Source organism: Micropterus salmoides, unplaced genomic scaffold, assembly GCF_014851395.1.
Source record: "Micropterus salmoides isolate LMB-PRFRI ecotype aquatic unplaced genomic scaffold, ASM1485139v1 Ms_hic_scaffold_18, whole genome shotgun sequence".
Taxonomy (NCBI): domain Eukaryota; kingdom Metazoa; phylum Chordata; class Actinopteri; order Centrarchiformes; family Centrarchidae; genus Micropterus; species Micropterus salmoides.
The window spans coordinates 27,595,836-27,613,900 of record NW_024040928.1 but is presented as its reverse complement, the minus strand read 5'-3'; the positions used below and the strand labels follow the sequence as shown (position 1 = coordinate 27,613,900).

The 18,065-nt window shown below is 40.5% G+C and overlaps 1 protein-coding gene and 3 non-coding genes across 4 annotated transcripts; 1 reads left to right on the top strand and 3 right to left on the bottom strand.

Annotated features, from left to right (window-relative positions):
• Window positions 1-6,478: 6,478 nt before the first annotated feature.
• trnay-gua lies at window positions 6,479-6,567 on the bottom strand. The gene is given in 2 exon segments: window positions 6,479-6,514; window positions 6,531-6,567. It is a non-coding gene; the product is annotated as a tRNA-Tyr (tRNA).
• Window positions 6,568-7,236: 669 nt separating this feature from the next.
• trnay-gua lies at window positions 7,237-7,325 on the bottom strand. The gene is given in 2 exon segments: window positions 7,237-7,272; window positions 7,289-7,325. It is a non-coding gene; the product is annotated as a tRNA-Tyr (tRNA).
• A 794-nt stretch (window positions 7,326-8,119) lies between these two features.
• trnay-gua lies at window positions 8,120-8,208 on the bottom strand. The gene is given in 2 exon segments: window positions 8,120-8,155; window positions 8,172-8,208. It is a non-coding gene; the product is annotated as a tRNA-Tyr (tRNA).
• A 1,682-nt stretch (window positions 8,209-9,890) lies between these two features.
• On the top strand, window positions 9,891-15,857 carry LOC119909213 (cytochrome c oxidase subunit 7A2, mitochondrial-like). Its single transcript, XM_038727317.1, has 4 exons — window positions 9,891-10,044; window positions 10,395-10,484; window positions 14,067-14,151; window positions 15,594-15,857. Exons 1-4 carry the CDS (start codon window positions 10,021-10,023, stop codon window positions 15,647-15,649), a joined length of 255 nt encoding a protein of 84 aa, XP_038583245.1. The 5' UTR covers window positions 9,891-10,020; the 3' UTR covers window positions 15,650-15,857.
• The last annotated feature ends 2,208 nt before the right edge of the window (window positions 15,858-18,065 follow it).

The following is an 18,065-nucleotide window of genomic DNA, read 5'->3' as shown; positions in this document are numbered from 1 at the left end:
AAGAACATGTCTCTGTGTTTCACCTGCTAGCGCTGGATGTGGACAAGCTCAGCTTGTCTGAACATATCAAGCAAAGAAACCCATCTTAGCTTCTAAAAAATATCAGAAGAACTACACAGAATTAGCAGAACATGTTTCTGTCTCTGCGTTTCACCTGCTAGCACTGGATGTGGACAAGCTAAGCTTGTCTGAACATTTCAAGCAAAGAAACCCATCTCGGCTTCTAATAATTGCAGACGAACTACACAGAATTAGCAGAACATGTCTCTGTGTTTTACCTTCTAGAGCTGGATGTGGACAAGCTCAGCTTGTCTGAACATATCAAGCAAAGAAACCCATCTCGGCTTCTAAATAATTGCAGAAGAACTACACGGAATTAGCAGAACATGTCTCTGTGTTTTACCTTCTAGCGCTGGATGTGGACAAGCTCAGCTTGTCTGAACATATCAAGCAAAGAAACCCATCTTAGCTTCTAAAAAATATCAGAAGAACTACACAGAATTAGCAGAACATGTTTCTGTCTCTGCGTTTCACCTGCTAGCACTGAATGTGGACAAGCTAAGCTTGTCTGAACATTTCAAGCAAAGAAACCCATCTCGGCTTCTAAATAATTTCAGACGAACTACACGGAATTAGCAGAACATGTCTCTGTGTTTTACCTTCTAGCGCTGGATGTGGACAAGCTCAGCTTGTCTGAACATATCAAGCAAAGAAACCCATCTTAGCTTCTAAAAAATATCAGAAGAACTACACAGAATTAGCAGAACATGTTTCTTTCTCTGCGTTTCACCTGCTAGCACTGGATGTGGACAAGCTAAGCTTGTCTGAACATTTCAAGCAAAGAAACCCATCTCGGCTTCTGAATAATTGCAGACGAACTACACGGAATTAGCAGAACATGTCTCTGTGTTTTACCTTCTAGCGCTGGATGTGGACAAGCTCAGCTTGTCTGAACATATCAAGCAAAGAAACCCATCTTAGCTTCTAAAAACTATCAGAAGAACTACACAGAATTAGCAGAACATGTTTCTGTCTCTGCGTTTCACCTGCTAGCACTGGATGTGGACAAGCTAAGCTTGTCTGAACATTTCAAGCAAAGAAACCCATCTCGGCTTCTAAATAATTGCAGACGAACTACACGGAATTAGCAGAACATGTCTCTGTGTTTTTACTTCTAGCGCTGGATGTGGACAAACTCAGCTTGTCTGAACATATCAAGCAAAGAAACCCATCTTAGCTTCTAAAAAATATCAGAAGAACTACACAGAATTAGCAGAACATGTTTCTGTCTCTGCGTTTCACCTTCTAGCACTGGATGTGGACAAGCTAAGCTTGTCTGAACATTTCAAGCAAAGAAACCCATCTCGGCTTCTAAATAATTGCAGACGAACTACACGGAATTAGCAGAACATGTCTCTGTGTTTTACCTTCTAGCGCTGGATGTGGACAAGCTAAGCTTGTCTGAACATATCAAGCAATGAAACCCATCTCGGCTTCTTGTTTTGTCAGTCGGACACAAACATAAAGCACCTCCTTCGAGCCGGAGTTGAACCAGCGACTTAAGGATTTCTGACATTATGAATCTACAGTCCTCCGCTCTACCAACTGAGCTATCCCAAGGGAACGCATCACTTTTGAGAACACCCAATAACAAGGACATGGACATAACAGAAACCTTTATTACACTGTGGAAATGCTTGTTTAAAACTGGTTCATTGTTGACTAAAGTCAGACTTACCTGCTTGAAATAATTGCAGAAGAACTACACAGAATTAGAAGAACATGTCTCTGTGTTTCACCTGCTAGCGCTGGATGTGGACAAGCTCAGCTTGTCTGAACATATCAAGCAAAGAAACCCATCTTAGCTTCTAAAAAATATCAGAAGAACTACACAGAATTAGCAGAACATGTTTCTGTCTCTGCGTTTCACCTGCTAGCACTGGATGTGGACAAGCTAGGCTTGTCTGAACATATCAAGCAAAGAAACCCATCTTAGCTTCTAAAAAATATCAGAAGAACTATACAAAATTAGCAGAACATGTTTCTGTCTCTGCGTTTCACCTGCTAGCACTGGATGTGGACAAGCTAAGCTTGTCTGAACATTTCAAGCAAAGAAACCCATCTCGGCTTCTAAATAATTGCAGAAGAACTACACGGAATTAGCAGAACATGTCTCTGTGTTTTACCTTCTAGCGCTGGATGTGGACAAGCTAAGCTTGTCTGAACATATCAAGCAAAGAAACCCATCTCGGCTTCTAAATAATTGCAGAAGAACTACACGGAATTGGCATAACATATCTTTGTCTGTGTGTTTTACCTTCTAGCGCTGGATGTGGACAAGCTAAGCTTGTCTGAACATTTCAAGCAAAGAAACCCATCTCGGCTTCTAAATAATTGCAGAAGAACTACACAAAATGAGCAGAACATGTCTTTCTCTGCGTTTCACCTGCTAGCGCTGGATGTGAATCTACAGTCCTCCGCTCTACCAACTGAGCTATCGAAGGGAACGCATCACTTTTGAGAACACCCAATAACAAGGACATGGACATAACAGAAACCTTTATTACACTGTGGAAATGCTTGTTTAAAACTGGTTCATTGTTGACTAAAGTAAGACTTACCTGCTTGAAATAATTGCAGAAGAACTACACAGAATTAGAAGAACATGTCTCTGTGTTTCACCTTCTAGCGCTGGATGTGGACAAGCTAAGCTTGTCTGAACATATCAAGCAATGAAACCCATCTCGGCTTCTTGTTTTGTCAGTCGGACACAAACATAAAGCACCTCCTTCGAGCCGGAGTTGAACCAGCAACCTAAGGATTTCTGAAATTATGAATCTACAGTCCTCCGCTCTACCAACTGAGCTATCGAAGGGAACGCACCACTTTTGAGAACACCCAATAACAAGGACATGGACATAACAGAAACCTTTATTACACTGTGGAAATGCTTGTTTAAAACTGGTTCATTGTTGACTAAAGTCAGACTTACCTGCTTGAAATAATTGCAGAAGAACTACACAGAATTAGAAGAACATGTCTCTGTGTTTCACCTGCTAGCGCTGGATGTGGACAAGCTCAGCTTGTCTGAACATATCAAGCAAAGAAACCCATCTTAGCTTCTAAAAAATATCAGAAGAACTACACAAATTAGCAGAACATGTTTCTGTCTCTGCGTTTCACCTGCTAGCACTGGATGTGGACAAGCTAAGCTTGTCTGAACATTTCAAGCAAAGAAACCCATCTCGGCTTCTAAATAATTGCAGACGAACTACACAGAATTGGCATAACATATCTTTGTCTGTGTGTTTTACCTTCTAGCGCTGGATGTGGACAAGCTAAGCTTGTCTGAACAAATCAAGCAATGAAACCCATCTTAGCTTCTAAAAAATATCAGAAGAACTACACAGAATTAGCAGAACATGTTTCTGTCTCTGCGTTTCACCTGCTAGCACTGGATGTGGACAAGCTAAGCTTGTCTGAACATTTCAAGCAAAGAAACCCATCTCGGCTTCTAAATAATTGCAGACGAACTACACGGAATTAGCAGAACATGTCTCTGTGTTTTACCTTCTAGCGCTGGATGTGGACAAGCTCAGCTTGTCTGAACATATCAAGCAAAGAAACCCATCTTAGCTTCTAAAAACTATCAGAAGAACTACACAGAATTAGCAGAACATGTTTCTGTCTCTGCGTTTCACCTGCTAGCACTGGATGTGGACAAGCTAAGCTTGTCTGAACATTTCAAGCAAAGAAACCCATCTCGGCTTCTAAATAATTGCAGACGAACTACACGGAATTAGCAGAACATGTCTCTGTGTTTTACCTTCTAGCGCTGGATGTGGACAAGCTCAGCTTGTCTGAACATATCAAGCAAAAACCCATCTCGGCTTCTAAATAATTGCAGAAGAACTACACAGAATTGGCAGAACATATCTTTGTCTGTGTGTTTTACCTTCTAGCGCTGGATGTGGACAAGCTAAGCTTGTCTGAACATATCAAGCAAAGAAACCCATCTCGGCTTCTTGTTTTGTCAGGTGGACACAAACATAAAGCACCTCCTTCGAGCCGGAGTTGAATCAGCGACCTAAGGATTTCTGACATTATGAATCTACAGTCCTCCGCTCTACCAACTGAGCTATCGAAGGGAGCGCATCACTTTTGAGAACACCCAATAACAAGGACATGGACATGACAGAAACCTTTATTACACTGTGGAAATGCTTGTTTAAAACTGGTTCATTGTTGACTAAAGTCAGACTTACCTGCTTGAAATAATTGCAGAAGAACTACACAGAATTAGCAGAACATGTTTCTGTCTCTGCGTTTCACCTGCTAGCACTGGATGTGGACAAGCTAAGCTTGTCTGAACATTTCAAGCAAAGAAACCCATCTCGGCTTCTAAATAATTGCAGACGAACTACACGGAATTAGCAGAACATGTCTCTGTGTTTTACCTTCTAGCGCTGGATGTGGACAAGCTCAGCTTGTCTGAACATATCAAGCAAAGAAACCCATCTTAGCTTCTAAAAAATATCAGAAGAACTACACAGAATTAGCAGAACATGTTTCTGTCTCTGCGTTTCACCTGCTAGCACTGGATGTGGACAAGCTAAGCTTGTCTGAACATTTCAAGCAAAGAAACCCATCTCGGCTTCTAAATAATTGCAGACGAACTACACGGAATTAGCAGAACATGTCTCTGTGTTTTACCTTCTAGAGCTGGATGTGGACAAGCTCAGCTTGTCTGAACATATCAAGCAAAGAAACCCATCTCGGCTTCTAAATAATTGCAGAAGAACTACACGGAATTAGCAGAACATGTCTCTGTGTTTTACCTTCTAGCGCTGGATGTGGACAAGCTCAGCTTGTCTGAACATATCAAGCAAAGAAACCCATCTTAGCTTCTAAAAAATATCAGAAGAACTACACAGAATTAGCAGAACATGTTTCTGTCTCTGCGTTTCACCTGCTAGCACTGAATGTGGACAAGCTAAGCTTGTCTGAACATTTCAAGCAAAGAAACCCATCTCGGCTTCTGAATAATTGCAGACGAACTACACGGAATTAGCAGAACATGTCTCTGTGTTTTACCTTCTAGCGCTGGATGTGGACAAGCTCAGCTTGTCTGAACATATCAAGCAAAGAAACCCATCTTAGCTTCTAAAAAATATCAGAAGAACTACACAGAATTAGCAGAACATGTTTCTGTCTCTGCGTTTCACCTGCTAGCACTGGATGTGGACAAGCTAAGCTTGTCTGAACATTTCAAGCAAAGAAACCCATCTCGGCTTCTAAATAATTGCAGACGAACTACACGGAATTAGCAGAACATGTCTCTGTGTTTTACCTTCTAGCGCTGGATGTGGACAAGCTCAGCTTGTCTGAACATATCAAGCAAAGAAACCCATCTTAGCTTCTAAAAAATATCAGAAGAACTACACAGAATTAGCAGAACATGTTTCGGTCTCTGCGTTTCACCTGCTAGAACTGGATGTGGAGAAGCTAAGCTTGTCTGAACATTTCAAGCAAAGAAACCCATCTCGGCTTCTAAATAATTGCAGAAGAACTACACGGAATTAGCAGAACATGTCTCTGTGTTTTACCTTCTAGCGCTGGATGTGGACAAGCTCAGCTTGTCTGAACATATCAAGCAAAGAAACCCATCTTAGCTTCTAAAAAATATCAGAAGAACTACACAGAATTAGCAGAACATGTTTCTGTCTCTGCGTTTCACCTGCTAGCACTGAATGTGGACAAGCTAAGCTTGTCTGAACATTTCAAGCAAAGAAACCCATCTCGGCTTCTGAATAATTGCAGACGAACTACACGGAATTAGCAGAACATGTCTCTGTGTTTTACCTTCTAGCGCTGGATGTGGACAAGCTCAGCTTGTCTGAACATATCAAGCAAAGAAACCCATCTTAGCTTCTAAAAAATATCAGAAGAACTACACAGAATTAGCAGAACATGTTTCTGTCTCTGCGTTTCACCTGCTAGCACTGGATGTGGACAAGCTAAGCTTGTCTGAACATTTCAAGCAAAGAAACCCATCTCGGCTTCTAAATAATTGCAGACGAACTACACGGAATTAGCAGAACATGTCTCTGTGTTTTACCTTCTAGCGCTGGATGTGGACAAGCTCAGCTTGTCTGAACATATCAAGCAAAGAAACCCATCTTAGCTTCTAAAAAATATCAGAAGAACTACACAGAATTAGCAGAACATGTTTCGGTCTCTGCGTTTCACCTGCTAGAACTGGATGTGGACAAGCTAAGCTTGTCTGAACATTTCAAGCAAAGAAACCCATCTCGGCTTCTAAATAATTGCAGACGAACTACACGGAATTAGCAGAACATGTCTCTGTGTTTTACCTTCTAGCGCTGGATGTGGACAAGCTAAGCTTGTCTGAACATATCAAGCAATGAAACCCATCTCGGCTTCTTGTTTTGTCAGTCGGAAACAAACATAAAGCACCTCCTTCGAGCCGGAGTTGAACCAGCGACCTAAGGATTTCTGACATTATGAATCTACAGTCCTCCGCTCTACCAACTGAGCTATCGAAGGGAACGCATCACTTTTGAGAACACCCAATAACAAGGACATGGACATAACAGAAACCTTTATCACACTGTGGAAATGCTTGTTTAAAACTGGTTCATTGTTGACTAAAGTCAGACTTACCTGCTTGAAATAATTGCAGAAGAACTACACAGAATTAGAAGAACATGTCTCTGTGTTTCACCTGCTAGCGCTGGATGTGGACAAGCTCAGCTTGTCTGAACATATCAAGCAAAGAAACCCATCTCAGCTTCTAAATAATTGCAGAAGAACTACACGGAATTAGCAGAACATGTCTCTGTGTTTTACCTTCTAGCGCTGGATGTGGACAAGCTCAGCTTGTCTGAACATATCAAGCAAAGAAACCCATCTTAGCTTCTAAAAAATATCAGAAGAACTACACAGAATTAGCAGAACATGTTTCTTTCTCTGCGTTTCACCTGCTAGCACTGGATGTGGACAAGCTCAGCTTGTCTGAACATTTCAAGCAATGAAACCCATCTTGGCTTCTAAATAATTGCAGAAGAACTACACAGAATTGGCATAACATATCTTTGTCTGTGTGTTTTACCTTCTAGCGCTGGATGTGGACAAGCTAAGCTTGTCTGAACATATCAAGCAATGAAACCCATCTCGGCTTCTTGTTTTGTCAGTCGGACACAAACATAAAGCACCTCCTTCGAGCCGGAGTTGAACCAGCGACCTAAGGATTTCTGACATTATGAATCTACAGTCCTCCGCTCTACCAACTGAGCTATCGAAGGGAACGCATCACTTTTGAGAACACCCAATAACAAGGACATGGACATAACAGAAACCTTTATCACACTGTGGAAATGCTTGTTTAAAACTGGTTCATTGTTGACTAAAGTCAGACTTACCTGCTTGAAATAATTGCAGAAGAACTACACAGAATTAGAAGAACATGTCTCTGTGTTTCACCTGCTAGCGCTGGATGTGGACAAACTCAGCTTGTCTGAACATATCAAGCACTGAAACCCATCTTAGCTTCTAAAAAATATCAGAAGAACTACACAGAATTAGCAGAACATGTTTCTGTCTCTGCGTTTCACCTGCTAGCACTGGATGTGGACAAGCTAAGCTTGTCTGAACATTTCAAGCAAAGAAACCCATCTCGGCTTCTAAATAATTGCAGACGAACTACACGGAATTAGCAGAACATGTCTCTGTGTTTTACCTTCTAGCGCTGGATGTGGACAAGCTCAGCTTGTCTGAACATATCAAGCAAAGAAACCCATCTTAGCTTCTAAAAAATATCAGAAGAACTACACAGAATTAGCAGAACATGTTTCTGTCTCTGCGTTTCACCTGCTAGCACTGGATGTGGACAAGCTAAGCTTGTCTGAACATTTCAAGCAAAGAAACCCATCTCGGCTTCTAAATAATTGCAGACGAACTACACAGAATTAGCAGAACATGTCTCTGTGTTTTACCTTCTAGAGCTGGATGTGGACAAGCTCAGCTTGTCTGAACATATCAAGCAATGAAACCCATCTCGGCTTCTTGTTTTGTCAGTCGGACACAAACATAAAGCACCTCCTTCGAGCCGGAGTTGAACCAGCGACCTAAGGATTTCTGACATTATGAATCTACAGTCCTCCGCTCTACCAACTGAGCTATCGAAGGGAACGCATCACTTTTGAGAACACCCAATAACAAGGACATGGACATAACAGAAACCTTTATCACACTGTGGAAATGCTTGTTTAAAACTGGTTCATTGTTGACTAAAGTCAGACTTACCTGCTTGAAATAATTGCAGAAGAACTACACAGAATTAGAAGAACATGTCTCTGTGTTTCACCTGCTAGCGCTGGATGTGGACAAGCTCAGCTTGTCTGAACATATCAAGCAAAGAAACCCATCTCAGCTTCTAAATAATTGCAGAAGAACTACACGGAATTAGCAGAACATGTCTCTGTGTTTTACCTTCTAGCGCTGGATGTGGACAAGCTCAGCTTGTCTGAACATATCAAGCAAAGAAACCCATCTTAGCTTCTAAAAAATATCAGAAGAACTACACAGAATTAGCAGAACACGTCTCTGTCTTTTACCTTCTAGCGCTGGATATCAAGCAATGAAACCCATCTCGGCTTCTTGTTTTGTCAGTCGGACACAAACATAAAGCACCTCCTTCGAGCCGGAGTTGAACCAGCGACCTAAGGATTTCTGACATTATGAATCTACAGTCCTCCGCTCTACCAACTGAGCTATCGAAGGGAACGCATCACTTTTGAGAACACCCAATAACAAGGACATGGACATAACAGAAACCTTTATTACACTGTGGAAATGCTTGTTTAAAACTGGTCAGACTTACCTGCTTGAAATAATTGCAGAAGAACTACACGGAAATAGCAGAACATGTCTCTGTGTTTTACCTTCTAGCGCTGGATGTGGACAAGCTCAGCTTGTCTGAACATATCAAGCAAAGAAACCCATCTCGGCTTCTAAAAAATATCAGAAGAACTACACAGAATAGACATAACATATCTTTGTCTGTGTGTTTTACCTTCTAGTGCTGGATGTGGACAAGTTAATCTTGTCTGAACATTTCAAGCAAAGAAACCCATCTCGGCTTCTAAATAATTGCAGAAGATAATAAACAGGAATATTCAGTTATATGTAGCGACTTAGCAGCAACTCTGATTACAATTAAAGATACGATAATGAAATCTAGACCCGATTTACTTGTGGAAATTATGCAGGTGTTGTATAGAATTCACAAAGCAGGGTATGAGGTGGGGTTTGTGTGGGTACAGGCGCACATGTGTGTGGAGGGTAATGAGGAGGCAGATGTGGTGGCAAAGAAGGCCGTGCTGGAGGAAAGAGTTCAAATTAATTTACAATATGGGTTACCAGATTACACAGAAATAATAAATTGGTCAGTGAAAGAAATGTGGCAAAAATCATGGGAAAACGAAAGAAAGGGGAGAACATATTATTCAGAACAAAGAACTTTAGAGAAAGGAAGATGTGATTTTAGAGGTAAGATGCAGTAGTTCTGTCCAGACTGAGATTTGGGCACTGTGGGCTGGCTCTGATTGGTAAACACCCTGATGGAAAATGTGAATGTGGAGACAAGGAAACAGTGAAGCATGTATTAGTTCTTTGTAGAAAATACTCTCGCCAAGGAGGAAATTGTTTAGAGACCTGGGAGCAATTGGAGAAACTATATTTAGCATGCGCACCCTAGTTAACTTAGATAGTTGGAACAAAATGAAGAAAGTGATCGAGCGCCTACATAAAACTGGTTTATACAAAATGATATAGGCAATTAGCGTTGAGATGTGAATAGCGAACAGAGGAGGGCAGCAATACGCCACAGATGCGTCTAGTCTGCCGGAAACAAGAACAAGAAGAAGAAGAAGCTGAAAGCGGAAGTGGAGTTTTCCGGCGTCCTTGTGTGAGAGAAGCGACTGCGGACAGACTGTGAAGATGAACAGTTACAGACACTTATTTGTAAGTCTGTTTTCTACTGAAAGTGTGCCTTTCCATTGTATAATTATCATTCAACTAATTAAATATGTATATGTGTCTGGATAGCCGTGGAAAAGGAAAAGCGCGGATAGAAAGTGCGAAGCTAACGTTAGGGGTCAAAGCCGCCGGAAGAGTTAGCATTAGCTTAGCTTAGCTTAGCTTCCGCGGTAGTTTAACGAGCACTTCTCGCCTCTAGCCGCTTGTATTCGATGTAAATATGTATGTAACATTAAACGTGTTTAAAAGCGGGTTCAGTAATGCCACCCACGTCCTCGTGTGTCTGTGTGTGTGTGTGTGTGTGATGACTTTGCCGGTTTGTTGTTGTTTTGCAGGCGCTCCAGCAGGTGGCGCGGCGGACCTTCACCAGCTCCGCCCGCCGACAGGTCGACAACAAAGTCCCACAGAAACAGAAGGCGTTTCAGGTAAATCCACAAGAAACCGCTCACGTTACTACAGTATTATAAGACCCTGTTTTAAACCACGTAACGTCTCGTTTGACCTTAAGTTTTACTTTTGACCTTCAGATGTGCTGTTATGATCATGGTGTTCAAAAACTGTCCGATTTCCTGACAACCTTTTTAAAGACTATAATAATTCACATTTGTAGTTATAGCGTTTGTAATCTCATCTAGTACAGTGTCAGTGGTTTAGGTAGTCAAAGTTTTCCTTTATGTGCGAAGCTGGGATGAAATACTATGCGTGACCTCAGTGTTTCCCACAGGAGACTGAAAGAAAAGTCATGTTCATTTTTAAATGCTTCAATCTGTTGCACTTTGAGACTGAAATTAAGAGGCTAGATCTAAGAAGAACCTTCTGTTTTTGTAAACAATTTAATCATGAACACATTCAGGATTTCCCTCGGTTTCTGGAGGGGTTTAGGTGCTGCTGTTGCGGTCAAATTACTTCTTACCCCGAGGAGGTACTTTGACGTAAAACCGTCAAAATCTATTATCATCACAATATTTATAAAAAAAAAAAACACACATGCAGGATGCAGTTTTCCACATTACACTCAGTGATGTGAAACAGCTATGCTCAATGATGAAGTAATTGCAATCTCCTAAAGTACAACTACATAAGAATCGCAAAAAAAACATTTGGTGAAAGAGGCGAAGTCGATGAAGGGATCAGAATTGGGATTATCCAACCAGCTGTAGGGTTTGGTGTCAGTTGGATTGTATCTTTTATCTCGTCCGTACTCTTATTTGCTCGGTTCTTTATCAATGCTCTTACCGGACGAGAACTCTCAGCATAGTTTTATTTCTTTTCATTCAGCTAAGGTAAAAACACTTTTGGTGCCTAAGAACAGGATTTGTAAACGAGTACTGATTTACACATCGCTGAACTCCAGGGGTGCCCCGCCACCTTTCTGGTTATGAGAAGTGTAAAAATATATTCGGTTCGTAATGAGACTTGGCCCTTCACAGTCAATTAATTCAATTAGGCAATTAATGGGAAATGCTCGACTCGGCTCAATTATTCAATTTTCTCCTGTTTTATTGCTATGATACAAAGTTGTAGTTCTTTTTTTGTCTGAATAAATTATTCTTAGCAAGTTGGTTTAAAAAAACATTAACAAAAAGCTAATTAAGTATTTTTGTTACGTATAAGTGGTTTGATCTCATGTAAAGTGATTAACATCATTTATATCCGCCTCAGAGGATATCCTTATTAATATGACAGTTATTTAAACCGTATTACCAAGGTCACCCTGTGATTCTGTCATAGTTTCCTTTTGCAAAACATTAAACATCATCTTGTTACCCGTTATCCGGCAGGAGGTTACAGCTTCAAAGCGAGTTTGTGATCTCACAGTTCTCTTTGCCCTGAGTGATAGTTAGTTTACCCAGAATGAAACCAATGTCTAAACCCAAAATTTCCACCGACTGCACCGGTAACTGCCGGACCTGCTGCAAAAACGATCTTAATGCTCATTCACTGAATAAGAAGAGAAAGACAAACATTTCATTACCATTCTGGTCAGACAGCAGACGTCTGTGAGATCACAAAAACATCTTAAAAGATCTAAAACCGATGCTGGACAGCAGGAAAAAAAAAATAAATGACGCTGTGATATTTCTCAGTAGGTAACAAAATCACAAGGTCACAGACGGAGTGCAGAGGTCTCAAATAAGGGTATTATATGCTATATGAAGCTGTAGTGAGTCGTCCAAATCCTTTTTAGTCCGTGTTTTCAGGGTTAAACTTGAGAAACTGTTCACTGCTGCCACAGAATGACTAAGCATTACCCTCATGCATGTAAGAGTTATGAGAAATGTTGCTGCTTGCGGCCCCTGAAAATGTAAACAAAGGTTTTCATAAACACAGAGAATAGATAAGAACATAAGCTAAGAATCTTGAAAGGCTTAAAGCAGACCTGTTTAATGAGGTCAGATACTTCCTCCCTCTGTGGCAGTTCAGTCTCGTTTGGAGAAATCAAACCTTGAAAATATGAGGCAAAAAAAATCTGACCATGGTGCAGTTTTCCAGACAGGAAGTGGTTTGTTTGAACTCCATAAACTCCAGTTCTCTATATGAGAACTTCAGGAATATACATGATTTTATATTACAGATGCTGAATGGTGCGTATTTTCATTTCTTTAGCAGTGGTTCTTCTCATGAAGCCATGAAACTTCTGTCATTGTAGCTCCAAAGATAAGTAGCTGGTATCTAACAAGTGAAGTACTAATGATGCATGTTGGACCTGCAGTGAGTTAAATACCTACACGCAGTACTTGTTGAGCTTCACTGATGTCGAGCAAGGCCGGGGAGTAGATTATAGTGTCTGCTGCTGCTGCTTTCACAGCTCAGGCAGCCAAACGTCGCCCCTGCTAGTGTGAAAATGAAGAACTTGGTGATTTAACAAGCTGCCCAGGTGTCTTGTAGACTAAACAAACTAGTTTTATGGCTGGTTTGTTCTCCTGCGCTGGTGATGGCCGCTGAAATATGCTTTTTACAACCCGCAATGATTGAATCCAGTCTGCATGATGAGCTGTAAACCTTTTGATGCCTGATGGGTCATCGCACCCTGAAGAGCTCTGACTCTCTAAACAGTCCCTTTAAGTCTCTAATGGGGACTCTGCTCAAACATGTGCTGGTTCATCATCTTAAATGTGAGGAAACGTTGCTTTTCTTTGTCCTTTATGAGTAAATGAAGAGTCTTTGGGTTTTGGACTCTTGGTTTCACAAAGGGCACTTTGGGCTCTGGTAATACATTTTTATAGACTAACTGATTTAAAAATAATAATAATAATAATAATCTGCACACTGATGGACAATAAAATATAATTGGTAATTGCAGCCTTAATGCAAATTTCCAAAAGGCCAGTCTGGTTGTTTTTACTAGATTATTGTGGGTGAAAATGATCATGATAGCAGAATGTTGGCTTTAATGCCAATATTTAGAAGAAGTTAAATAAATTGGACACTCAGACTTGCAGTCTAACTGAATTACTGTGAAGAACAAGCTAAAGGAGAGGAAATCAGTTGTACATGATAAGGTTGGTCTCAGTAATCTGAGTTTCTTAATAATCTGAATTGTTTTCCCATCTAGGAGGACAATTGTACGTGAAAGGATTTTGTTTTCAGCTCTCCGCCATCGACATAACATTTAAAGAGACGACTGAACTGGTCTTTTGCTGAGATTTGACGAGAAGGAAAATATAGAATATCTCCAGATGTGTCTCTTTAAAATAAAGTAGTGTAGCAAATAACTTTCCTGTTGACTACGGCTAGAACAAGTAGTGTTTCTTTAAAAGCCAGGCTTAAACGTGAGCTTGAAAAGGTCTTCAGGTAAGTTTAGTGGTGACCCCTTTTTAGCAGCTTGTTCGATGTCTCCAGTAGTAGTTTGTACAATAAACAAACATACAGTAGAAGAAGAAAAGCCTGGGACTGATTTGTTGTTTTTTTTTATGACCCAGGTGTAAAAATCCAGTCATCTTGCAGAGGTGTCGCTCATTGTACCCGTGATTCAATGCAGTTTTCTATCATTTTCTCGCCCGCAGGAGGATAACGGGATGCCAGTTCACTTAAAAGGAGGCACCGTCGACGCTCTGTTGTACAGAACAACGATGACCCTCACTGTCCTGGGTGAGAAGATCCCCATCTGCTTTAAACTTCATCATCTTTTTCCTGCAGAATTGTTTCTTGTCAAAGCCGCCAGAATTGTAACAATTTGCCTTACACCAAAACAGCAAGAGAAAAGTTAGATAAGGTAACGGGACCTTCTGAGGTGATTACAGCCAGCGGCCTGCTTACTTTAGTTAAACAAAACCTAAATAACCCCAATAAACACTCAAGCTGCAACTGTATACATTACATTAACGAAAGAAAATCCATATGATGGGTTCAACAGCGTGTATCTAGAGATAAATCAGGATTAAACACACTCGCTCAGCCGCACTGCGACACACCAAACAAACATTGCAAACAATGTTCATTCAAATAACTTAAATGGTCCGGATTCAAATTGATGTCCTCCTCGGTAAGAAAAAAAAAGATACCAGGTGAAGCGTGGTGAGACCCCGCAGTCAATAATATAAACAGCTAACTTACGCAACCTCGCCACAGTCTGTTTAGGCGATGGGATGATGCAGAAAAGTCCCAACATACAATCCACCAAAAAGCTTTATTCCTTGGTTGAGTTCATCTGGCAATCCTGTAACACAGAACCCACTAAACTTCCGACCACTTCACCTGTTGCAGCTACGTAAAGGAAAGTTCATATAACAATGATTACACCACAGACCTCTGATATAACAGTTCCTTTTCTAAAAACAACACTCACAAAGCATGTTCACCCTCACATTAAAAGCTGGATTAGTGCAGTCATCGCAGGAGCTTAATGATCCGGTGTTGAAGAACTATTGTGAGGCAGGATCAGGTGCGACGAAGGCGTTTCGCAGACTGATGAAGACTTAATTTAGCAAGGTTTAATGAGACTTGGACAAGGACATGCAGAGCCAGCATACCAACACCAACTCTCAAGAATACTTCCTCTCTGGAGATATTTATCCGTCTTTGATCTACAGAGTTTAACTAAGTGTCTGAATAAGGTTCATGTTCACCCCTCTATCCATGTGTGAAGACTCTGTTGGTTCAAATCAAGACACGTTGTGTGTCCTTCATGCAACACTTTCTACATAGTTCCAGTCTGTCTGATTTTTATATTCCAATGCTGTGTCAGGTTGGAATCTATGACTCTCCATGAGTTGTACTCTAATCTGCGGAGCCAGTACGTTCTTTTAAACATTCTCCTAAGATTCCCAGAGAATATCTGCCAACCTCCTTTATCAGTCTAAATGCTTTCTCCCCAACAAGGACAGTTACATGAGAGAATGAACTAGAGCTGGAAGGTCAGTGAACACTTATAGGGTCCGCTAACGACTCCAAGATAGACCTGTCTTACATCATTTAAGCCCTCTAAGAAATATCTTTAGATCCGTCGTCTCTGCTTTTGTTGCTGCACAGTTGTTGTTTAATCTAACTGTTCTATATCATGTCCCGCTAACCGGCCTTGTTTTTCCTTTCAGGAGCTGCGTATGTTGTGTATGAACTGGTGAAGGCAGCGTTCCCTCAGAAGAAATAACGACTCCGCTGCTTCAGCCGTTTACTTCCACTTTAAAAACAGGCCAGCCGCTCTGTTGTTGTATAGAAAGATGATGATCCTCCGTCTGTGCCGGGCTGCGTGTTTCCTGTCATGGTGGGATGTTGTTTCACGTTCATGGGATCAATATTTATTTCTTGTAATCTCTCTGATGACATCAATTAAAAAAAAATGCCTCTCATGACTAAAACCTGTTGATGAGTGTTTCTTTGATTTCTTAAATACAGCACAGGCTCTTGTCGATGCTTTCGTCCAGGCAGTAGGTCTCGTAGATGCGCAGCCCCTCGCCATGTAGACGCTGTGGCTCGGAGTCACTCGGCTCCGGACTCAGGGTGTTATCGTTGAATTCCTCTGGAGGAAACAACAAAAGGGTTTAAACAGGCAGACTGAAAGCGAGGTCACGGGTCCTTTGACATATTTTATGTTGCAGGGTCAAATTGTTATTATTGATGCTTTTTAAATATTTCACTACAAAAAAAAAAAGACTCATGCATGTCAGACATGTTTCCAATAACTAAACTTGACCTTACTTGAGTCTGTCTTGAAGCTTGCATAGCTAGTTTCAAAGTTTTAGTGCATACATTTAGCTCGACCTTGAAAATTTAAAAGTTATTTTAAATGATTTATAAATTGATTTCCAGGAACATTTGACACCTGCTGTACTCTGTTGATGCTCTGATCCCTTGGAAATTTGTCTTTGTTTTAAGACTTTGTATTTGGCTCAAACACCTTTTATTACACTCAGTATCCAGTTTATCAGGCACACCTAGCAAATACTAATAATATTCAGTCTACTACAACATCCCTGCAGTAAATCCTCCCCTCATGAAGCTTATGATGTTCAGTTTTGGTGCAACTGTATGATCATTACAGAAGATCATTCAGTCCTGTGTACTTACCAGATACCTAAATGTAAAAATACACTATAAGAAAGTTGAAGTCTGGCATTGAAAATGTTAAGTAACAGTACAAAAGCATTAAATGTCAAGCAGTATTTTCTCTTGTAGTTGGTTGAGGCTATGCTAATTATTTCACATTGGCAGCACTTAATGATCATTTTCATTATGTGTCTTGTTGTAAAGTAAACTAGTAATTACATCTGTCAGGTTAATGTAGTGAAGAAAAAAGATCAACATTTCTTCTTTTTTGTAGTGTAGTTGAAGGAAAAAAAAAAACTCAAGTAAAGAGATCTCAAATATGTTATCCTGTACAGTACTTTAGTAAATGTACTTAGTTACTTTGCACCGCTGGTGGTTTGTGCTGCTGTTGAACTTTACAGGTGTTTCTATTATCTTCAGTATTCTTCAGTATTTCCTCACTATGGCCACTGTGTGGATACTGTAACTCTAAATTAAGGGAGAAAATGTAAATACTAGGAATGTAATTTTGAACACAGACAAACCTTCACAGGGAGTGCTGTGTAGAAATAAGCTTTCGCCAACAGTTATGCATTTGTTGATTCATGATAAATTTAACAGTCAATGCCTTGCCTCACATGAGAAGATTTTTTTTATATATTGCTTCAAGTAAATGTTTCAAAATCTTTGTACAAAATCAGGAAACTGCATATTTTTGGTAGTAACACTGTGTGTTTTCTGTCACTAGAGGGCGATGTTTACAAAGAAATCAGCTGGTACTCTGGGCAGGTCTCTGAATGACATCTTCATGTTCAGGGATTAATGCTCTTTAACATTTAGGATAGTCCTAAACCTGTCCATATGTAAATAACCACATCCTCTAACGACCTTCTGTTTCTTGTTTTCAAGCTTAAAAACAAACCTAAAACATCCCGAATAGGAATGTCTCATTTAGCAAATACCTCATGTTCATCTTCAGTCTTGGGTGGAATCTTCTCTGCTGTCTGTTTTAATTTAACTCGAGAGTGTAGAAGGAGACAGCCCCGGGCCTGTTCTACTATCAGTCCACACCCAGCACAGAGAAAGATTTAACACTTTAAAGTAACCAGATGAGCTGAAGAGCCTCCATCTACACGGATCAGCACTCAGGAATCTGCTGCGTAAGCAAAGGCGAAGCAAAGTGGACGGTGCTGAAAACCAGGAGGGGACGGTCCAAGAAACCTGCCAACTGAGAAAAAAAAGTCATTTGATGATTTTGGCAACATTTATGTGAAATTTAATTGATAACCTTCAGAGTTAGTCGGAGACAGAGCAAGCTGAAGGGCAGCAGAGGGCCATAAGGGGGCGCCTGTCATCATTTAACTATTTAAATGTTCTGGTTTTGATGACTAATAAAAAAGTCAGATTGTATAGGAGTCTATGAGAAAATGTTGCTACTTCTCAGCTGATTAATTACCTCAGTAAACACTTTCCTGATGAGTTTATGGTCTCAGTCGCTAGTTTCAAGTCTTCTTCAACACAGCATGATGTTCATTTAGTAA